Source organism: Dama dama, chromosome 11 (genome assembly GCF_033118175.1).
Source record: "Dama dama isolate Ldn47 chromosome 11, ASM3311817v1, whole genome shotgun sequence".
NCBI classification, from domain to species: Eukaryota; Metazoa; Chordata; class Mammalia; order Artiodactyla; family Cervidae; genus Dama; species Dama dama.
The window spans coordinates 75427291-75451903 of NC_083691.1; the positions used below are offsets into that span (position 1 = coordinate 75427291).

General features: G+C 43.0%; 1 protein-coding gene across 2 annotated transcripts in view; it reads right to left on the bottom strand.

Annotated features, from left to right (window-relative positions):
* The window catches only part of PRKCE (protein kinase C epsilon), a 532535-nt gene that overhangs the window by 149928 nt on the left and 357994 nt on the right, over nucleotides 1-24613 (bottom strand). For both annotated transcript variants that reach the window (XM_061155486.1, XM_061155485.1), the window contains 3 exons: nucleotides 22695-22791; nucleotides 19867-20066; nucleotides 17022-17195 (listed from right to left, as the gene is read on the bottom strand). In XM_061155486.1, the coding sequence (XP_061011469.1) occupies nucleotides 17022-17195; nucleotides 19867-20066; nucleotides 22695-22791 (471 nt within the window). The remainder of the gene's footprint in view (nucleotides 1-17021; nucleotides 17196-19866; nucleotides 20067-22694; nucleotides 22792-24613) is intronic.

The following is a 24613-nucleotide window of genomic DNA, read 5'->3' on the forward strand; positions in this document are numbered from 1 at the left end:
ATTCTGTTCCCTTGGATGTGAACTGTCTGCCATAGTTTAGTAAGCTGTGGCCAGTCCCTCACCTTTTGTATTCAAATATTATTTCCACACATCAGAGTGACATTTTTGGTAGATTTAAAGATGGAAGAAATGCATTCAAACCTTCCAAATGATAACCATCCTCCAAAAGGAGGTATTTTCCCTTAAGCGCCATATTCTTCATATTTTTTGCAGTTTTCTGTTTCTTCCAGTTCTGTCCAACTGCTCACACTCTTCTCTACTCTTGTCTTTCCTTACCTATGAAGTCTAAATGTTCTTTTTTATGGAATTGGGATTTTAAGTTTCAGATCATTACCTTAACCTTTGAACAATTTGTGTAGATTTTGACAAAGCCCTCCAACTTAATACTTTTTCCTCCCACAAAAATGTCTCTTTGGATCAAATGGGATTTTTACTCATAATCCTACAAAGTATTAGGGCCACTTCCTACAGATGAGGAAGGAGCATCTGAATGTATCCATTTGGGGTTGAACTTAATGTCTTCAAGATCCAGGAATTAAGGAGTAGCTCAAAGAGCTAAAGAGAAGCTCTTCAGGGGATGTGGATGCACAGGAATCACATGGTTTTTGAGCTGGAAGCATCCATCTATCATTTTAAGTTTTTGGAGAACCCTGTTTGTTTCTGCCTGTGGCATCCACAAGATGCTGACTTCCTGTGTTTACCCAGTGCCGAGGACACTGGGCTCTCTTCAGTTCCCACGGCGATGGGCTGGTCCCATCCCCCTCCCATCCCTCCAGAGTGTAATGTGGTTTAAAGTTGCAGAGATCAGCAATGGGACAGGCAACTAGAGGGAAGAATCCAAACTAAGTAAACAAGCAGAACTGCCTCAGACAGGTCTTGCTCCTTGTCACACAATAATGAGACCAACGGAGCCAATCCCACAGGTGCTAATAGGCTGTCACCACTGTGCTCCTCAAAGATAGATGGGATCCAGGGTTCTTACTCCCGTGACAAAATCCTTCATATGTGAGTGTCCCTCCCACTTGTAGGAGTATGTGCACTCCTCCAGCCCACTCACAGCACTTCTTCCTCTGACATTCTAAGCTAATTTCTGCACCACTCAATTTTATACAGAATATTACATTTTTTTTTCTGGCTCATCTGTGCTCATCTTACCTTCCTAGATAGACAAGAAATTCTTGGGATAAAGGCTGTGTCTTCTTTTTTTTTTTTTTTTCCATCACTGGTGCACTCAGTAAGAGGCAAAAGACATACCAGGTACTGGGGAAATACTGTCTGCTGTTTACTAAAGCAGGATACTTGTTCCCTGGCTGATGGGATAGCTTCCTGTGTCTTCCTCTGCCTGTACTGCTCCTCCTGTGTGACCATTTTCAACACTTCAGGTCTCAATGACTCTGCCCAATACCTCTACTCCTCAGCCACTCCACCCAGCAAACCAAATGCGTCTTGCCAACCCAAAGTTTTTTCCTAGTGAATTCTTTCAAACACATTTTATAAAAGTAGTTGGCTTTTGCAAGATGAACAAATCACACCTGCATTTATAATGATTACTTTTTTAAGCCATATTTTATTTTCAAGTTTTCTTCTAGTGAACCTACTTATACTTCTTTGTTACATTCCCCTTCAATTTATACACACCAAGAAATATTTCCCATATCTCCAATCAACTCCATGCAAAGTACAAAACTCCAGGTGAATGAGATCATGGGAATATTTCAAAATGGATGGCAATGTGTTCCATTTGGTCGCATTTGTGTGGTTTTAGTGTTAATGTTGGTACATCCATAAAGCCTTCATAAATTAGTGCTTGATAAAGGAGGTTGAATTTTAAAAAAAAAGGAGGTTGAATTTAAGTTATTACTGGAAAAACAAAACCGGTGTTGGTTGGATAAATGGTGGAAGAAACACAGAGAACAAAGACATCAGCTTCTTCAACCACTTTCATCCTCAGATTGTTACTATGCTGTGCCTTTTGCAGGATGAGGCCATAGTCCCCATCACCACCCAATTCACTATCAGTGGGTCTGGCCCAAACCTATCTGTAGAGCCAGAAGGCTTCAGCTCTAAGAGCCAGGACTGGGTAAAGAGCTTAGTTTCCTAGCAACCTGCATACAAGTGTTCCAGACAAAATGGATTACATACTGCTGATGAATTCCAAGTGAATATCCTATTGACCCAACAAAGGAGTTAATTTGTACCTTCTGCCACACTACAGGTGTCAACTAAGAGACTTCTTTTTGTCTATGATCCCTCCTGGCATTCTCTTTGAATTGTCATGGTAAAATAAAAAGCTCTGATGGAGTCAAAAAGTGGATGGTTCAACTTTCAATTGCCTCGGAAAGAAAAGAGTCCTCATAATAGGAAGAAGAGGGCCTGTTTTTCCTCCTCTTGTTTTCTGAATACAATTTGGATTGCCTAAAATAATACCTCACCCAGGAAGAGTTATTCCAGAGACCCTGGATAATAGACATAAATAATCTGATCACTTCACTATAAGATAACCAACTGCTGTTGTTTTTACACCTTGGTCTCTTGAGATTTGGGTTTGTGTTCATTAATCCTCAGGAGCCTAATATCCCCTGGGAACTAGGACAAAATGAAATTTCTGGAAGCCAACTGCCTGGGTCTGTCACTTCCAGCTGTGTGACCTCTCTTTGGGACCTCTCTAGCACCTCCCACCTAGAAGGTTGATGTGAAGATTAAACAAGTTAATACATGTAAAATGCTTGACGTTAAACCTGGCATTGAACAGGTACTACTAAACAACAGCAACAATAATATAAATTGTTGTTCTTTTTGTTATTATTGATCCAAGGATGACCCTGAAATGGAAGGTGATGTTATTATTGATCCAAGGATGACCTATCTCTCTCTCTCATTTCTTGAATTAGGATGGCAGCCTCCAAAGTGAAACCACCAAGGGAGCAGTTCTAAGATGTTCTTTACTGGAACCAGGAACTTTTCTTTTCATATTGGGGAGTCAGCCCTAATATGTGACATACGTCTCCCCCCTTCTCCCAGTGGCAAGAAGGAGACAAAAGGTCCAGCGAGAACCCACTGGACTCTTGGATAAATAAAAGCACTCAGAGAAACCGCATGGAAGCTAATGTCAAGGTGGCCCACTTGCACCACCGCAGCTCAAGCCATGGGTCAGACAGTCAGAAGGACACGCTACCCAACTTCTAGAGACAAACAATTGCAGATGTGTTCTTCATGTTAAGCAGTCACACTTCTAAACTGACTAGCTTTTATAACTGAGAAATAAAAATGATATAACAAAGCATTCATCCTCTAGTTGGGCACAGACATTTGGGAGAAGAGATGGCTCTTGGTACTCTTTTGCTTGATGCCCTCCTGAAACACTTGTGAGATGACTTAGACAGGTTAAGAGATTGGGCCCTAGCTGTAGTTAAGGACATCTGGACTCAGCTTAGGGGACAGATGATGTATATTTTCTCCTTATGAAGCTAGGTTCATAAGGGGGTTCAAATCTAACAACCATGGTTTCTCAGTTCTGTTTTGTGAACATTTAGCCAGCTGGTCAGAAAAGGTCATCCCTATAGGCTAACTTGTCTGGAGAACCTGGTGGGTTACTGTCTATGGGGTCGCAAGAGTTGGACATGACTGAGTGACTAATAGGCTAACAGAAATGTGGCAAAGCTCAGTCCAGCTTGGGGGTGGAGGACTTACCTATATAAAGCATATTGAAACTGTTAACTGAACAAGACAGAAGTGGATAAGACAGAGGCTAAAATTTATCCTGCCTGCTGTGTGCTAGAAACTGCTGTGCTTTTATAAGACAATTGTAACACCTCATGTAGATCTCCTGATGTGGGACTGTTAGGCATTGAAAGTGGGTTTGAATTTGGAACCGTGATGCAAAACAATAGTCTTGTGAACATAAAGGCATTGATCAAGGTAGGATCATTTACCTAATTGAACTTTGAAAAATGAACACTAAATAGAGCACTTTTCATTTGATTTTATTGTTGTTCTTTTCTTGCTCATGTATCAGCAAGTTAGTTTGTAATGGTCTCATGTATGGTTCCCAATGAGTTCAGTTTTCACAGATCTTTAGAATCAGATTTAGGAATCTTGTACTGAAGATAATGTCATCTCCTCTCTTTGTGTCTTTTCCCAATCTTTTATTATGAGTGAGGAAATCAATGCCCAGAGAAACATCTCAATCAAGCATCAGCAGCAGGAGTCAGAGCTAGAACCAGAGTGTCTTTCCTCACAAAGCCCTCTTTCCCGGAACCCATGTTCCTTACCAATGAAGAGGGCACACATGAACACAAATAGCCAAATGGGACATTGCCACCCACTGGTAAAACCTTCAAAGTCAAAGAATCAAGGGCCAGCAGGGTTATCTGAAATACCTGAGACCATTGGAAGAAAAAGTTCAGGTTAAACGAGAAAATCCTATTGCTGGGCTTCCCTGGTGGACAGTGGTAAAGAATCTGCCTGCCAATGCAGGAGATAAGGGTTTGATCCCTGATCCGGGAAGATCCCACATGGCACAGAGCAAGTAAGCCTGTGCATCACCACTGTTGAGCCCGTGCTCTATAGCCCAGGAGCTAGAACTACTGAGCCCACATGCCGTACTGGTTGAAGCTCACACACCTGGATCCCGTGCTGCACAGAAAGACAGCCACCACAATGAGAAGCCCGTGTAACATGAGCAAGTTGCTCCTGCAATTACAGAAAGCCCAAGCAGCAACAAAGACCCAGCACAGCAAAAATAAATAAAAATTATATATATAAAGAAAGCCCATTGCTTAAGCTGAGTAATCTCAAATAGACTGGGTAGAAGCTTCTCCACAAAATGCCCCACGTAGAAAACAACAGTCCACTATCAAAATTCAACTTGGATCTAAAAATAGGCACACACACAAAAACAAAAATAATAAATTCTGAAATACAATAGATGAGGGGATATGGGAGGTCTTACATCAACCAATGAGGAAACTAGCTTTGTTTGGTGAACAGGTTAGATAAATTATACCTCTGGTTTTAGATTTCAAGCTGAAACTTTTAATTTAAATTCAAACATTATGAACCCAAGGAACTGTGGGCAAATGACACCTTAGAAGTGTATAGGTCACTTAACCCAACTGGCTGCAACCTAAGTTCTTGTTGCTAACCAGCCTGGGGTTGTACAATTGATATTTTCCAGAGGATTAAATGCAGTGCTCCTCTTCCTTCTCAAGCAGGCCCACCTTCCTGGATGCAGAGAGGAAACTGAACAGCCTATAGCAACTCTTCCTTCAGAAGTTCTCTTCCACCTCCTGACTCGCGGGTTGTTGAAGCAACCTCCACACAGGTAGATCAGCTTTTTATTTTCCCCTTTAACCCAAACCACACAGAGCTGCCCCGCTTTGCTTCAAGTTATCACTGCCTATAAAACCTTCAAGGAATCCTTTACTTTCAGGATAAGTTCAAGCTCCTTGTTTCACACTTTAAGAACTCCAGAACTTAGCCAAACTCTCCTTATGAAGTGGTCTTTCTCATATCCTCCCAAAGTGAGCCCATTTTTCCAACACAACACATCACCACTCTCCCTAAATTTGGGGTCAAACTCCTCCCTCCCTCAAACTTGCTATGTCCTGCTCCTCAAGTTCCCTGAAGTAATTCCTGCTAACTCCTCACAGATCACATTCCTCATCCATAGTAGTCCTTCTCTCCCATAGGAGGCAAGGGTAGGGATGGTTGGTCTGAATTTCAGATCCATCACTAAACTATGACCCTGGCCAAATTGCTAAGGCTCCCCTAGTCTCAGCTTCTTCCCCTCCTCAGAGAAAGGACAATACCTATACTCCATGAGACTTGGGTAAAATTAAAGAAGTTGGTTCTCACACAAGCCTTGCACTTAACAGGTACTCAGTAAGTTTTTTCTTCCTCTTTATCACATACTGCTTCTATTCTAAGTTACTGCTTATGTCTATTATACCATCTGGCCTTGAACGTAAGAGTCCTAGTTCCTGTTATCTCCCAATGGCACCTAATAAGGTTCTAGTACAGAGCCGGTTTTCATGGTCAACTTGCTTGTCACTGGAGTAATGTGATAACCCAGCTACATTCCCTCTATCTTTCTCTTTCTATGGTGGAAAACCTCAGTGAGCCAAAGTGGTTTCTATTAATGATTCAACCAAACTAGAGACAGCACTCATGGAGAACAAAAGAAATGTACAATAAGTTTTGAATCTGCTTCCAAAATTCTATCTCTGCCTAAGTTCCGGGAATGTGCCCATTTTAATAATGTAAGGACATATATAATGGAAATCTTCAAGAAATGATATCTGTGTATATGTATCTGATTCTACATAGATAGGTAAGAATCATCAAGACTTACTCCAAACTGTCAGCAGAAGTTGCAGTGGCTTTACACTTTTTTTCCCCCCAAAGTATAATAGTTTCTTCAAATGGTATCTTACTTGGAACACTAACATGAGAAGCAGCTGAAGGTACGACTTCTCTGGGTGGATAGGAGGAGGAATATGCAGGCCTTCTCTTCACAGCACACCTAGGGTCTGTGTGTTCAGATGTGTGTGCACATGTGTGAATGCACATACACACATACACAGAAACTCCTCTGGCACGTCCACAAAATCTAAGTCAGAAACTACAGCTTGGCAGAATAAGCAAATCATGTAGGAGGTGGGTAAACATACTCTACACTAGTGAAAAAAACATCTACTAAACAAACATATATACATGTATATGACGTCAAAGGAATTTAAATCTCGTTCTACAAGATGCCAATGTCAGAGGTTCTGCAAGTTGTACTCAATTTATGTTACAGAAAGAGAGAAACATAAACAGAAGGAGGCCGTTCTGCTGCATGGAGGTGAATGCTCTCTTTGGGCATCGCTGGGCAATGCTTTCTGGTTCACTTACCACTAACATCAGCTCCACGGGAAGCCAAGCATTTACTGGTGACCTGCAAGCCCCCAAATTCAGGATTTCTCTACGGGATGCCCTCGGAAACTGTGAACTTTAGAAATCATTTGGTTAAAGAATATTTCGTGACAACAGAAATAGCTTCAAAATACCATTTGGTGAGACAGTTGAAAATATGATACCAATTTAAAAATATATGTATAAACAGATATGTACTTTTAAACTGGAAATATATACACCAAAATGTTAGTAGTCATTAGAACAATTCTTCCTGTTCTTCTATAAATTTATCACAATTTGTACAATTAACAAATATTCTTTGTCATAAATAATAATAATAATTATTATTATTATTTGGTGACACCACACAGTATGTAGCATGTTAGTTCCCTGACCAGGGATTGAATCTGAGCACCCTGAAGTGGAAGCATGGAGTCTTCTCTGGGCCGCCAGGGAAATTCCTTACTATTATTTTTAAAGGCTAAGGCCAATGGTTTTTGGAGGAGAACAAAGCAATGAATTTACTACTAAATCTCTGGGCAGGTGGCAAGGTGCCCCATGATGGCCATGGCATGATACACAGGGTACCTAGTAGATGCTCAATAAACAGTGACTGAATGGGCAGGTGTGAGGCTGGAGTACCAGCCCATTTTGTATATATTCCCTGCACCCATGCCCCATTCCTCCTCTCTCTTTTCTCACAGTTTCAGAAAACAGAAACGTTTCCAGAAACAGGCTGCAAGATTCAGCTACTCTCACCAGCTTAAGGGGCATTTTTTTTTTTATTCCAATCTCACTAAATCTAGGTAAAACAGAGCTGTCACTCTTGAGACCCTTTCTCATGTGTGTGACAGCGCATGGGGACTGGGGAGGGGGTTCGGAGGTGAGGATATGTGAAGTAGGGAACCTGAATAGGAGGGAGGTGTTGGAGACAGAGTAACAGCAGGTGAACAATAAGGGTCAACAGGACACCCTGATGCCAAGCTGGGTTCCAATACAGACTTGCATGACTTCGCTGAGCCTCAGTTTTCTCATCCACAGAAGGAAGTGACCTTACTTATCTCACAGAGATGTAATCACAAATGTGTAGGATAGCTGAGCTAAATGAAATGAAGGCAAAAGTGACTGTCCCATTTAAACGCAAAGTTTCCTTGGAAGATGGAAGTTGCCTGACGTAGCAGCATCTTGGATTACCCGTACATCACTTTACGTTCACACATACTCACACACAGGTATCTCTCTGCCCCAGGGGGAACATGAGCCATGAGGAACTCTACAGCCTTTCCTCTCATCATGCAGAATGCACCCTGTTATGATACCTCTGTGAAGCCTTCCTTGATTATGAAAACCGTGATCTCTCCCTACCTGGGGTGGGCACCCCTGGGTCTGCTGCACACAGACATACCCCTCCCCATCACACACACACACACACTCACTTTCCCTCTCCTCTCTCCTTCCCCCACTGCCTCCTCCATCTCAGTCCCCACCAGCCCTCCACAGGCTTCAAGTGGCCAGCAGCTATAACCCCACTACCCTGACAGAAGACCTATCACAAAGTCTTGTAAGGCCCCATAGTGATGCGTACACTGCAGGCCCTCACTGAAGATGTTTTGTTGGCTGATTAAAAGCCATGGCTCTGTTGACCAGCTTGCTCTAGGGCAGGATGGTCTTCAGAAGTAAAGAGAGTTTACTGGAGTCTCATCACTTTGGCAATAGACTCTGCCAACGCTAAGCCCGTACGCTCTACCATAGACCTCATTTCACTGAAATTTGTTAGAAACTATGGAGGCTCTCTCTTTTATTGGCAAACATATTGATTCCCAGGTGTCTGCCTGACCCACAGACCATCTCACGGTATTAAATCTCTCAACATACTCTTGCCAGACACTTGTCAATCCTATCAAAGCCTCTCCAGCCACTCCGATACCACACTGCCTTGGAAGGCATGCTCTAGTACAAAAGAGACCCATACTTCATTCTCAGCTCTTTTGTATTTAATTTGACATAGTCACCTCTTTAAAAAGAAAATCTACCAGTGGCCTAATTCTTACTCTGCTTTTTGCTTTCGTGTTTGCTGCTCTTCAGAATTGACAGCCCGAGACAAGAGACATCCGAGTTCCTTGAAACCACAATTTTCTCCCTGCATCAACACTCCTTTCCCAGAAGTTTTCACCCCCTGCTCACACAGCTTATTAAAACTCATTTGAAAAATATCTCTGGTTGCTTTTTAAGGATTTTTCCGTCCTGCATTTCCCCCAGGGCAGCGAGGGAGGTTGGCTGAGGGAGATTATTTAGTTCACCCTCTGTTTCCTTCTTAGCGACTCACACTGACCAAGCCCTCCATGAGTCTTCTTCCCAGGCCTGGCAGGAAATGCCAAAGGATCTGGGATGGGGACAATTAGGTAGAGACTCTCATTTTGAATGAGAAAAAATCATGACAAATTTACTCAAGTCAGGTTTCGTTGGAAGGGATGATTTCACAATGGAGATCATATTCAGCAGCTCAAAATGCCTGAGAATTTTCTTTCTAATAACCAGAAAAAAAAAAGCAAAAACAAGCCTACCCCTCAGTGGCTCTCCCATCCCCAGCCTTCCATGGATGAGGGAAGGCAGAAGAGGCAATTCCTGAAATCATGCCTCCTCCTAAGCCCTGACATTAAGTAGCCCATAACTTTTAAAGCCCAAAGAAGCAGGCTCCCAGTATTGCCTTCCCCTCTCTATCAATGAACATCTGATTCTGCAGATGCAGGAACCCTCCTCTTCATTTCCCCAACATCCTCCCTTTCTTCCTCTCCTTCACTGCAGTTGTTAAGCCATCAGCATTTCCTTGGAAAAAGCAGGACACACACTGAGGTAGGAGTTCTAGTGTTCTCATTTTCACAATGAAAATGAGAGTAGGAGACCTTCATAAGCATCTTCATAAGTAGCCATAAGCATCTCTTTTCCATCATCCTCTTAACAAATGCTACCCATGCTTAAAGGTCCAAGTTAGGTGCCACCTCTTCCAGGAAGCCTTCCCCACAGCCTTTGGCAGAGCTTCAAATGAATCACCTACAGAGCTCCACTAGAAGAGTCACTATGCTGTAGAGTATCACTTGCTGCTTATCTATCTCCCCCACTAAACAGCAACCTTTATGCATTCAGAGTTAGTATGTTTTGAGTTGTGTAGCCTCAGTAATGTCTAGCATACAACAGATGCCCAATAAATACTTGTATATTCACTGAATTAATTATAAGCTTTACTGCAGTGGGTTGCTATGCCCCCCTTCAGGGGATCTTCCCAACTCAGGGATTGAACCCAGGTCTCCTGCATTGCAGGCAGATTCTTTATTGACTGAGCCACCAGGGAAGCCATATATTCTTTAAGCAAGAAATTACTGTGTGTATGAAAATATTAAATGTGCTGTTAATCTAATATCAACCATTAAAAATAAGTAGAATATGAACATTTTAGTTTCTCATCCATATCAACAGCTAGTACAATGCTTATAATTCTTTATGGCTATGTCAAAGAAATGCAAAAAGGCAAAATGGTTGTATGAGGAGGCCTTACAAATAGCTGAGAAAAGAAGACAAGCTAAAGGCAAAGGAGAAAAGGGAAAATATACCAAATTGAAAGCAGAATTCCAAAGAACAACAATGAGAGATAAGAAAGCCTTCCTCAGTGATCAATGCAAAGAGACAGAGGAAAACAATAGAATGGGAAAGACCAGCGATCTCTTCAAGAAAATTAGAGATACCAAGGAAACATTTCATGCAAAGATGGGCACAATAAAGGACAGAAAAAGTATGGACCTAACAGAAGCAGAAGATATGAAGAAGAGGTGGCAAGAATACATGGAAGAACTATACAAAAAAGATCTTAATGACCCAGATAATGAGGATGCTGTGGTCACTCACCTAGAGCCAGACATCCTGGAATGTGAAGTCAAGTGGCTTTAGGAAGCATCACTATGAACAAAGCTAGTGGAGGTGATGGAATTCCAGCGGAGCTATTTCAAATCCTAAAAAAAGATGCTGTGAAAGTGCTGCACTCAATATGCCAGCAAATTTGGAAAACTCAGCAGTGGCCACAGGAATGGAAAAGGTCAGTTTTCATTCCAAACCCAAAGAAAGGAAATGCCAAAAAATGATCAAACTACTGCACAACTGCACTCATCTCACACGTTAGCAAAGCAATGCTCAAAATTCTCTGAGCGAGGTTTCAACAGTACATGAACCAAGAACTTCCAGATGTTCAAGCCGGTTTTAGAAAAGGCAGAGGAACCAGAGATCAAATTGCCAACATCTGCTGTATCATTGAAAAAGCAAGAGAGTTCCTGTGAAAAATCTATTTGTGCTTGATTGACTATGCCAAAGCCTTTGACTGTGTGGATCACAACAAACTGTGGAAAATTCTGAAGGAGATGGGAATACCAAACCACCTTATGCCTCCTGAGAAATCTGTGTGCAGGTCAGGAAGCAACAGTTAGAACCAGACATGGAACAATGGACTGGTTCCAGATTGGGAAAGGAGTACGTCAAGGCTGTATATTGCCACCCTACTTATTTAACTTCTATGCAGAGTACATCAGCTGAAATGCCAAACTGGATGAAGCAGAAGCTGGAATCAAGATTGCTGGGAGAAATATCAATAACCTCAGATATGCAGATGACACCACCCCTATGACAGAAAGAGAAGAGGAACTAAAGAGCCTCTTAATGAAAGTGAAAGAGGAGACTGAAAAAGCTGGCTTAAAACTCAACATTCAGAAAACTAAGATCATGGCATCTGGTCCCATCAGTTCAGTTCAGTTCAACTGCTCAGTTGTGTCCGAGTCTTTACCACCCCATGAACCGCAGCACGCCAGGCCTCCCTGTCCATCACCAACTCCCGGAGTTCACCCAAACCCATGTCCATTGAGTCAGTGATGCCATCCAACCATCTCATCCTCTGTCATCCCCTTCTCCTCCTGCCCTCAATCTTTCCCAGTGTCAGGGTCTTTTCACATGAGTCAGCTCTTCACATCAGGTGGCCAAAGTATTGGAGTTTCAGCTTCAACATCAGTCCTTCCAATGAACACCCAGGACTGATCTCCTTTAGGATGGACTGGTTGGATCTCCTTGCAGTCCAAGGGACTCTCTAGAGTCTTCTCCAACACCACAGGTCAAAAGCATCAATTCTTCGGCATTGAGCTTTCTTTATAGTCCAACTCTCACATCCATACACAACCACTGGAAAAACCATAGCATTGACTAGACAGACCTTTGTTGACAAAGTAATGTCTCTGCTTTTTAATATGCTGTCTAGGTTGGTCATAACTTTTCTTCCAAGGAGTAAGTGTCTTTTAATTTCATGGCTGCAATCACCATCTGCAGTGATTTTGGAGCCCCCCAAAATAAAGTCTGCCACTGTTTCCACTGTTTCCCCATCTATTTGCCATGAAGTGATGGGACCGGATGCCATGATCTTAGTTTTTTGAATGTTGAGTTTTAAGGAACTTTTTCACTCTCCTCTTTCACTTTCATCAAGAGGCTCTTTAGTTCTTCTTCACTTTCTGCCATAAGGGTGGTGTCATCTGCATATCTGAGGTTATTGATATTCCTCCCGGCAATCTTGATTCCAGCTTGTGCTTCCTCCAGCCCAGCATTTCTCATGATGTACTCTGCATATAAGTTAAATAAGCAGGGTGACAATATTCAGCCTTGACGTACTCCTTTTCCTATTTGGAACCAGTCTGTTGTTCCATGTCCAGTTCTAACTGTTGCTTCCTGACCTGCATACAGGTTTCTCAAGAGGCAAGTCAGGTGGTCTGGTATTCCCATCTCTTTCAGAATTTTCCACAGTTTATTGTGATCCACACAGTCAAAGGCTTTGGCATAGTCAATAAAGCAGAAATAGATGTTTTTCTGGAACTCTCTTGCTTTTTCGATGATCCAGCGGATGTTGGCAATTTGATCTCTGGTTCCTCTGCCTCTTCTAAAACCAGCTTGAACATCTGGAAGTTCACGGTTCACGTATTGCTGAAGCCTGGCTTGGAGAAATTTGAGCATTACTTTACTAGCGTGTGAGATGAGTGCAATTGTGCGGTAGTTTGAGCATTCTTTGGCATTGCCTGCTTTGGGATTGGAATGAAAACTGACCTTTTCCAGTCCTGTGGCCACTGCTGAGTTTTCCAAATTTGCTGGCATATTGAGTGCAGCACCTCACAGGGTCATCTTTCAGGATTTGAAATAGCTCAACTGGAATTCCATCATCTTCACTAGCTTCGTTCAGAGTGATGCTTCCTAAGGCCCACTTGACTTCACATTCCAGGATGTCTCGCTCTAGGTGAGTGATCACACTATCGTGATTATCTGCGTCATGAAGATCTTTTTTGTACAGTTCTTCTGTGTATTCTTGCCAGCTCTTCTTAATATCTTCTGCTTCTGTTAGGTCCCTACCATTTCTGTCCTTTATTGCACCCGTCTTTGCATGAAATGTTCCTTTGGTATCTGTAATTTTCTTGAAGAGATCTCTAGTCTTTCCCATTCTATTGTTTTCTTCTATTTCTTTGCATTGATCCCATCACTTCATGGCAAATAGATGGGGAAACAATGGAAACAGTGACAGATTTTATTGTCTTGGGTTCCAAAATCTCTGCAGATGGTGACTGCAGCCATGAAAGTAAAAGACGTTTGCTCCTTGGAAGAAAAGCTATGGCAAACCTAGACCGCGTATTAAAAAGCAGAGACATTACTTTGTTGACAAAGGTCCATCTAGTCAAAGCTATGGTTTTTCCAGTAGTCATGTATGGGTGTGAGATTTGGACCATAAAGAAAGCTGAGCACTGAAGAATTGATGCTTTTGAACTGTGGTGTTGGAGAAGACCCTGGAGAGTCCCTTGGACTGCAAGGAAATCAAACCAGTCAATTCTGAAGGAAATCAGTCCTGAATATTCATTGGAAGGACTGATGCTGAAGCTGAAGCTCCAATATTCAGCCACCTGATGTGAAGAACTGATTCATTTGAAAAGACCCTGATGCTAGGCAAGAATGAAGGCAGGAGGAGTAGGGGATGACAGAGGATAAGATGGTTGGATGACATCACCGACTCAATGGACATGAGTTTGAGCAGGCTTCGGGAGTTAGTGATGGCCAGGGAAGCCTGGCATGCTGCAGTCCATGGGGTGGCAAAAGAGTTGGACATGACTGAGTGACTGAACTGAACTGAACTGAACTGAACTGATGTCAATCTTGAAGAGCATAATGCCCTTATAAAGTAAGAATTATGCCCAGGGATTTTTTTTTTTCAAGTTGTAAGAGGGAGGGCCTGAGAGAAATGAGGCTACTCTATCTCAACTGGAGTAGGAAGTCTTTTTACCTCCTTTTCATACTATATGTTTGCTACACAATTAAATACAGTTTTGTAGATTTTTCCAGCTGTTTCAGGTGACTCTAGCATCCCAAAGAGCATAGGGATAATTCCAGTCAAACACACTGGTGTGCATTTGATTGAAACTGAAGATACTGGCTTAATTTGAGGGCCCTCTGCCTTTTCTCACAAGCACTGGAGCCATTTCATTTGCTTTTTACCTTTTAGATCCCATGGAGAATGATCAGAGCACAGGGGTCAAGGACAGGTGGGCTTGGCACAGAAAAGGCCACAACAGTATTTAACTGTAACTCGGTCATTTAGTGGGCTGTAGTAACCAGACTTGACGTCACAACTGGCGCCAGAGGGTTTACACAATCATTGCCATTGGTCACCATACCAGACCTGGGACCTTACAAACTTCCAAGTCCTATCAGGCAATCTGTGTAGTGCATGGCCTGAAGCCATGTGCAGCCTCTCAGGAGCTTCTCAAAGGAATGCTTCCGTAGGGGCTGTTTCTTCTACATACCAAACAATAAAGGCTCACCTAAAAATAATTAAACCCGACTTAACACTATTTGTGCTCTCTGTGTCATAATTAAGCAAGAATGAAAGAAATTTTAATAGGATTGCAAGCAGGTCTTGTGTTCATTAATCATGTGTTAGAGACTTAGTCAAAAACAGGTTTATGAAGGCTCAGAAACACCATCCTTTCTTTTCAGGAAAAGCGAAACTAAAGCTGTACTGCACTATGGCCACTGAACTCAGTTCCATTCCCACCCAAGTCCTGTTCCCGTCCTCCCCACTCTGCAGGGCCTGGATCCAACTCCTTCCTCACCTCCAGACTCTAAGGATCACCCCCTCCTCTGAGTTTTCCTGGCTTGAACACCTCCACCCAGAATGTAACTACTCAAGGCTGTTTGCTGTGGAAGTTAGTATAACCCCCTCATGCCTTATTGAGTAAAGTCCTCCACTTGAGAATCACCTTCCTTTTTGCTGATAACTCCACACCCAGAACCTACCTCAGAGTCAGGTGAACATCAGTTATTCTTTAAAATCATGATGACTGGTTGCCATAGGAAAAGCCACATTTTCTAACCATTAAGCTGGGAGCTTATTCAATGATTCCTCATAAGATTTTTTTCACTAGTAAGCTAAGGTCCTTCAGTGAGATTAAACTATGATTTGCTTTGGAAAAATTAGATGAACATACTATCTGTCATGTTAAGTGAGATGTGCCATGGTCAACTGCATGGTTTGGGAATTGCTCCCGTAACTGTGGCCACCTGACATTGGCCTAAGAAAAATCTCTGAACTACAGAGGAAAGCCCCTTCTCTTCCCAGCCTTACCCTCTAGCCACTCAGACACAAATCTCCATGTCATTTGGTCACTGTTCTGCCACAAAGGAAACCCATGGTATCATTAGATACCATTTTCTGCTTCAAGAGCAGTCGCATAATGAGGACCCTAGCATTGATATTCTAAATGCACAGAGGAGAACACTGCTGACCCTAAAGACATCAATCCCACTCCTCATTCACCAACACTGCAAGGAAGCAGATCCTCCGCTGAGGCTCCCCAGGTCTACCACGTACAGGTCCCCACACAAGGTCCCTACAGTTAGACTGGACCTCTCTTGGGATGTCGGACCTCTTGGCAATGTGTCCAAAGAAAGAAAGCTAACGTGGAGCCCTGCTAGGAAAGCAGCTCAGATAGTAAGAGATAAGGCACAGCTGCTATGGGCAGGGGAAGATGGGGTAACACAACGTGGTATCAGAGCAGTCCCCACTAAACTGGAAGTCCCAGAGATGAGACGGTAGCTTGACTGCCAATATCAAGTGTCTGTGGGCCAAAGACTTACTTCTCTGAAATCTGATTTTCACACTGGTGCAAAAAGAAGAATAGAGGAGAGAATTTTTAAAAAATCTCCCACCCCTCCATCTCTGAAAGTAACCAGCTACTATGTGTGAGGCCCTTGATAGGCACCATGGAAGATAAAGAAATACAGGAAAAGTTTCTCATTAATTCAGAATTATTCTCAGGCAGAGAAAAGAGGAAAGCTGACCTCATGACTGACTCTGTAATGTGCTTACAGATTATTTTCATTTCTTTACTGCCACCTTCTGGTCTCTAGGCACCTACATGGTAATTTTAAAATGCTACCTTAAATTTGTGATTCACGATGGATTTTTTTTTTGACCATGCCATGTGGCTTGCAGGATCTTAATTCCCTGACCAGGGATTGAACCCCCGGCCATGGTGGTGAAAGACCACTAGACCACCAGAGAATTTCCCATATGGCAGTTTTAGTACTTGTTCACATCCTTTACCTCATATGATGGTACACAGATTAGACATAGTTCAGGTGGCCTTATTGTATTTTCATTTGATCTGAGGGCAACGAAAAACTTAAGTGATTTGCCAAGTGACAAAAAGTTAGGAGCAGAGCAAGGATGAGCCATGCCTGCTGTTTTCTCCAAGGAGCAGACACCAGGGTTATTCATTTGACTTTCTTTGTCCAGCTACATCATAAAGACTTCCATCACCCTCTCATCCCTTCACAAGCACAGCCTTGAGTGGAAAATCCCTTACTCCTAAAAAAGAGAATGCTGTTCAAATATTCCCTGATCTTTTCAAGGGTAAAATTCATTCCATTGTACAAGGTCCTTGAGAAAAGAATGTAGGGGATCTATGATTGATTTTTTAAATTTTATCTGACAGTCAAAATACTAGTATCCTCCTGCACAACCCTCAGACAGCAGTCCACCAGCTTCCTCTTAAACATACCTTGGTCTGGAAGCAGCAATAGAGTTGGGTTAGGTATGGATGTTTTCGAGCCAGAGCCAAAATCCGCTTCTCTGTCATTGTGCAGTCTACATCATCATCCTGAAGGATGACATCCTTCTTTAGGACCTTCACAGCATAGACTTCATCTTTGCCTTTGAGCTCCGCCAACATGACCTGTAATTAACCAAAACTACCCCATAAGTCTATATATATAGGAAATTAAAATAAACCCAAGTCAACACCAAATGCTTTAAAAACTAAGTCATTTTTTTAATTTTAAATAGTATTGTAGTATTTAAAATGTAAAGACTATCCGTCCCAATACAGCTACTATAATTTATTTTTTAATCTCTAGCACTGTGTCCAGGCAAAGAAAAGTTCAATGCACATTTGTTAAACAAATTATATGAACATATTAATAATTTTTCCTATGTTCATATAATTTGTCATACTTGCAATGAGTACAGCAAATATAGCATAGATTTTTTAACTGAACATCATTTCATAAGCATTTCTCTATATAGTCTCCATCATATCATGGTTGCTGATACTCAATTCAAGTATATCTATAACAGTTTATTTAACCATGTACTTCAAACTAGTTTCATCCAATTATTGGTGGTTTAGTCGCTAAGTCATGTCTAATTCTTGCGACCCCATGGACTGTAGCCTGCCAGGCTCCTCTGTCCATGGGATTCTCCAGGCAAGAATACTGGAGTGGGTTGCCATTTCCTTCTCCAATCCAATTATTAAGTATTATATAAATAAATTGCTTCAGGTGCTTTATACATATAACTTTTCTTTCTTTTAGATCATAGCCTTAAGATAGAAAATCTTAAAAGTGAATTATAGAGCTAAATGTGTACATTTCCTGACTTTCAAAAAGGAGATACTATATAATCTGCCACTAGTAATGTAGAAGTGCTTTAGTTTCATGTACATTCACTAATGTGGTGCTTTCACATAAAAAGCTTTGCTTATGTAATGAGTGTGAAATGTTTCCTCAATGCTGTTTTAACTATTAATGAAACTAAAAATCTTTGTTTTCTAACTATAATTTCTTTTTGTGTGAATTATTATCCTCTGTCCAGTTATCTACTATTTTATACTACTATATTCTTTAGGAATCCTTATGAGCTTGGTATGTAAAGTTACTACCACTTTAATTTCTGCAAAGGTTTTTCTAAACCTGCCATATGATTTTCTGTTATTTTTTCTATTGAACAAGTTCCTCTATCTTTTTGTAGTTGAATCTGTCCTTATTTACCTTTATGATTTCTTTTACAGCTTTAAAGCCAGGAATGTGATTCCTTCTCCAGAGAGTGAATTAACAGCTCTATTTTCTTAAAGTTTTCCTATCATTTGATATTTTTGCACTCATTTCCCTACAAATGTGACAAGATTTTCTCCCATTAAATAACTTGTAAATACACTATTTCAGTCATCAGAGCTAAAGAACAGTAACTCAGAAGCTTAATGATGGCATTCAGGATGTTACCCTGAAGACGTTTGTCACCCACATACAATACAAAGTCTTTAAAACTGGCTCAAACTTTGGCAGCAATTTTTCTGAAGAAGCAACCCAAATGCTCCGGAGTCATTGAGGTTCGCATCCTGCTTACATCCTATGGAAACCTGGAGCCTCTGAACCTGCTTCTTTCCCCTTGAGTCTTGCTCAGAATTAAACCAGGTCCTGCTTACATTCCAGAGTTATGTCTCATCAGAGGACTGGGGTCTGCTTCTTACATAACCAGTCTCTGAAGAATTTGATTGCTTCAGCCTTTGCTATTAGAGTCAATCCCACCAATGACTTTTGCTATTAAATCAAAGCCACCCACAGTCTCAGGATGAAATGTGGCAGGTAAGATGGCTGGGAACCAGGTCTCATCCTCTGGGGGCTCCAGAAAGCCACTTCCTCTGTAGAGAAGTGGAGCAGGTCTGTAGCTTAGCCTGCAAAAGTCCAGGATGCATGAGGGCATGGGGCCCCCGGGAGCTCCCAGAGCCAGGCGCCTGGCTCCAGAGCATGGCCACCTTGCTCTAGGAGGTCCTAGAAAGGTGACTGCCATTGATCCCAGGCATGGCTTTGTGATAAGCAGGGAATAATCAGGGGTCTAAGCTGAAATGTTAACCAGTTTCCTATCTTCTAAAATAAACTGGGGTTATTTTGTCCCTCTCATCCCACCTTCAGAATGCTGGCTGGTCACCATGAAGGCTTTAGTGGGCACACTCTGCACCCATGCCCCAGATAGCTGCGGTGGGCTCAGGGGAGCAGGAGAGGAGAAGGGCCCCGAGGGCAGTGGCCCCTGATCCAAGACCTGAGATGACTGTGCCCATTCTCTCGCCACAGGCGGAGGATAAAAAAGACATTTAGCCAGTGTCAGAAAAGTCACTTAAAATAACATTTAATTTACAAAGTAATACACTCCTTTGAGCCTCAAGTTCACTCAGGGCAGAGATGCTAGAATTAATTTCCAAAATGTTTGTAATGAATTAAAAAAACAGAATTTCAGATGGATCTCTGAAAGGAAGAAAGCTCTCAGGACTATTATTGATAATGGGAGGTCAAGCACACGTAAAGCAATTTAGACTGCTCAGAGTGCTTTCTCGCTCGCTCTTTCACTGGGTTCCTGTTCCTATTTGACAAATGAGAAAAACTGAAACCCAGAGAGCTGGAATGACTACCCTGGAGTCCTGCAGCCCAGGAGCAGCAGAACCCTGGTTCCTGTCTGCTTGGCCTCAGGCCATTTTCACTCGACCAGGAAGGAAAACATAACCAGACCAGGCTGAAATGTTCATCACTTAATTTTGGATCAGACCGGCAGTTCTGCCCTTGCGTGCCACAGACCTTGCCGAAGCTGCCTTTGCCCAACACCTTGATGAAGTTGAACTCATCCAGGCCCAAGCGCTTGGCCTGGCCTTGCCGGATTTCACCATTTTCACCCAGGCTCGCCAGCTGACCATCGGTGGACGAGGCTGCCCTGTGCTCCTCCCCTCGATTGTCAAATGACAAGGCCTTCCGGATGTTGTTTTCAAGCTCTTTTATTTCTAGGACCAAGGGTGACAAGATATTGCATTAGTGTGCACCTCACAAGCCCTTCCTGTTAGGATCTGATATTCAAAATGTTCCCCCCTGCACATGACTCTCAACCCTTCCCTCTGGTTCTTCACAGCAACAGACCCAGCGAGGCATTCCTGTAAGTCCCTTCATCTGTGCTACACACTTTCACTGGCACCTAATTAATGTACAGCAAGGCCTAGGAACACAAAGAGGAGAACAACTTGGTCCCCGCCAATCCTCTCCTTCAGATCTGCCTTTTATTCTGGGACTGGGCCACCTCTCTGAAAGCCCCCTTCTGCTGATAGCCTGTTGCATTGTTTTAGGTGTAATGCAGGAATCCTGGTCTCCCAAAGGCAATAGGGACCCTTCAAGTTTCCTTTGAAAATTAAAACGATGACTAATGGAAAACCGCTGTCACAGTAATTATTGGTGAGGTAATTATTTCAATAACTGGGACTAAGAAGCCTTTACCTTCTAAGGGACTTTATTTGGCTTTATTGCTGGGTTTATTCTAAATACCCATATTCCATAAGGTTATTTAACCAAATGAGCAGTGGACTTATTGTTAACAAAAGAATTGTGTCCCAAGAGTGACATGTTGCAAATTTATCTCAGATGGGACAGGAATTCCTCAGCAGTTTCATAACTATGACACAGCCTTGCGCTGCTGCAGAGTATGTGACCTGAATTAACCTGGGGGTGATAATGCTGGGTGACCCTTTGACCTTTTCTATTTGAGAAAACTTTGTTGTTAGCTATACATTCACCAAGACATACACTCCTTTGTGTAGAAGTGGACATCTCGAGCATAATCCAATTTTAAAAGATGCTTGTGAATAACTGGGATCACAGGGGGGAAACACAAACTATTAACCTTTGGGAATCAGAATCAAGCAGGAGTGATCAGCTGCTGCTTGACATAAAGACAACTTTGGCTCCTTTACAGAAGGACTGAGGCCTATGAAAGCTCCATGATCTGCAGGCTTGACTTCTCTGAGATGTGTCGGGACAGAGTGCAGAGGAGAGGTGAGGACAGCTTCCAAGTCTACAGATATGCCCATGCCAGCTCCGCAGTTTTCTATCACTTACTCTTAACTAAGTATAACTTTTGCTCTCAGCATAGAGCTTCTGCTCACAACTTGCAAGCAAGTTATTAAACGAATTTTGGAAGACAGAACTTGGATATTAAAACTTGAAGAAAATATCTTTCTATGTGTTCTTACAACAGAGAGAAGAGGAGTTGTGCCTTATTTCAGTTCTGCGATAATGCACTGTCTTGCTAAGAAGGTTTTCACATCTATTTGTCCTCACAACATGGCTGGGAAATACTGTACCTTCACGGATGGGGGACAAAGAGAGGTCCTGAGGGGCATGGTGTCCTGCCGAGGCTGGACAGCAGGCTGGGCAGGAACCAGGCCTACAAACCCAGTTGCCTCATGCTTGCCTGGGGTTTCTTTATCATGTGACTCTGTCCCCTTGAAGCTCTCAAAGGAGCTCTCAGTCTTAAAAAAGCAAAACCTGAAAATACTCCCATTGGACGGGGACAGCATCTGCTTGTTTGGAAGCCCCGAGGAACCACTGGATTATTTACAAAGGGCTCAAACCTCTCTTGAAAGGAAGCAGACTATAAAGGTGCAGAAAGTTAATCAGAGAAGCATGAAGAGGGACTCAGATCAATTCTTTTGTGACCTCAGGACTGGCATACCCACTGCAGCTATTTTATTTACTTCTGGGGAAGAAGGGCTGGGTTGCAGTGATGATCTCCACAGAGGGTTCCATGGCAAGGCTTCTGAGAATGGGGTCCCTAGGCCACAAGGGGTGACATCTCGCCTATACCACTCACTTAGTTCCTGACCTTTGGACAAAACTTTTTAACTCTCTGCCTTCCACTTCTCACCCTGTAACCTGGGGACAGTAAGGGAGCATAGACAGAGAGTTGGCTTGAGTGAAGAATGAGGATAAGGAAGACAAAAGGGGCTATAGAACATCAAGGCACTATTGTTCTGACTTGTTAATGATTATTCCTGTTCTGCAGATGCAAACATCCCTTCCCAGTGAGATCTGGTTCTGGTTACCAGAGGGGAAGGTCTAAAATGTATATATCCCTCCTCAGTCTTGGCAACATTGGATGCTTGCAGAATTCAGAAACCTTTGATAACTTTCAGAATATTCTGATGGAGAAGGAGACATCCTGAGCTGAGCTCTAGAGGGGAGTCAGGTGCAGAGCTGGCTTCTAGCAGGCTCTGCCAGCTTCACCTTCCTATCCCCACCCACCCATCTCCAGACTCCTGCCCTGATCTCAAGTTTTGGGTATGATGGTGAAGTTCACGGAGGAAGGAAGTCAGATTCAACTCAACTGAGCGGTGCTGAGGGGGCTGGGAGCAGAGCTGGGCAGTGTGGGGAGAGAAGGGCTGCGCTCTCTGCCTCTCCTGCACGTGGAAGCTGGAAGATAGGCGAGAGAAAAGAAAGAACCACAGCTCCCCATCTCTCTCTCTTCTGCCTGGGAGTGATGTCAGGGTGGTAGAGCCATTTAGTGCCACACTCTCAAGCCTTGGACTCCTTGGCCTTTCCAAGGACAGAGCTCAGAGGTAAAGAAGCAAATCTGAGGGTCTCACCCTGGTCACAGGGAGAGGTGGGGGCCGACTTGGATCGATCTTCCTCAGACGGTGAGCTTCCAGAAGCAGGCTGTGGGGACTCAGCACCAGCAATGAGCTAGAGAGAGGGAGAGAACAAGGGGAGAAAGGGTTCAGAAAGGAGATGGGGAGTTTCCCTAAAGTCAAAAGCATCAAGATACGATGCCAGGGGCTATAGCAGTCCCTGGTGCCCAGAAGCTCTTGCTGAATTGATCATCTGAAAGCAGAGACTCAAGGGTTCCTTTGTCAATTAAAGGAAAGAAAACAAGTGATGTCAGCTTGTTTAATTTTTATTCTACCCAAATACAACTGACCTTTCCAAGCAAAACTCAACCTCACCCCTTCCATGAAACTTCTCTTGCCTACCCAAGCAATGCTAGTTGTCTCATCCAGAGCAACTTGACAGCTGCTTGGTATTTATTCCCTACCTTGTTCAGCTTTATTTAATTTGGGATCTCTACTCAGGTACACTGTAGGTTCTCTGAAGGTTAAGAGCCTATCTAGTATTTGTACTGCCCCTGGGGATCGCACAGAGTGAGGCACATAACAGAAGCTCAATAAGCATTTTCAGATGTGTCAATATTTGTTGGCAATCAGGAAATCTTTAGCAGGACATCCTCCATGAAGTCTATTTCTTGGCATAGATGCTGGTATATTCATACTAAGTTCCCATTAAAGGCAGAAGTTTGCACTCAAGAGATCACAAGCACTTCTGTTCCCCTTTACTCTTGATCTACCCGCGGTGCACACACATCATTTCTGGATGATCAGCTGCTTGCAAGGGGCACCATGAAGGTAACTCAGGCTACAGAAAGCCTGACGCTCCCACGTAGAAGCTCCCTCAGCTTCTGGCCAAGGGCACTTGTCTCCCATCCTCTCGTACTGACTCAAGGTACTACTTGGTTTGCTTGACTTTTTCCAGCTTTTGCATCAGGAGCAACACAGTAGTAAAACTCTCAGGACTGAAGTCTCTTAGTCTCTGACTCTGCTTCTTCCTTATTTTCTCCATGTTGGCTTCTTAGCACCAGGATCTCCCAAATCCAAGACAGGCAGACAATGCCTGGTTACTCTCATTACAGGCCATGTAAATACGGGGGTTGGGGGGGGTGGTGGGCAGGTACTGAGTTTTCTCTGAAATGTTCCATGACAGTAAAGATTCCAACTCAGTTTACTTCTCAGTTTAGTTCAGTCACTCAGTCGTATCTGACTCTTTGCAACCCCATGAACTGCAGCATGCCATGCCTCCCTGTCCATCACCAACTCCCAGAGTTTACCCAAACCCATGTCCATCGAGTCGGTGATGCCATCCAACCATCTCATCCTCTATTGTCCCCTTCTCCTCCTGCCCCCAATCCCTCCCAGCATCAGGGTCTTTTCCAGTGAGTCAGCTCTTCGCATGAGGTGGCCAAAGTATTGGAGTTTCAGCTTCAACATCAGTCCTTCCAATGAACACCCAGGACTGATCTCCTTTAGGATGGACTGGTTGGATCTCCTTGCAGTCCAAGGGACTCTCAAGAGTCTTCTCCAACACCACAGTTCAAAAGTATCAATTCTTCAGTGCTCAGCTTTCTTTATAGTCCAACTCTCACATCCATACACGACTACTGGAAAAATCATAGCCTTGACTAGACAGACCTTTGTTGACAAAGTAATGTCTCTGCTTTTTAATATGCTGCCTAGGTTGGTCATAACTTTCCTTCCAAGGAGTAAGCTTTAATTTCAAGGCTGCAATCACCATCTGCAGTGATTTGGGAGCCCCCCAAAATAAAGTCTGCCACTGTCTCCACTATTTCCCCATCTATTTGCCATGAAGTGATGGGACCGGATGCCATGATCTTAGTTTTCTGAATGCTGAGCTTTAAGCCAACTTTTTCACTCTCCTTTTTCAATTTCATCAAGAG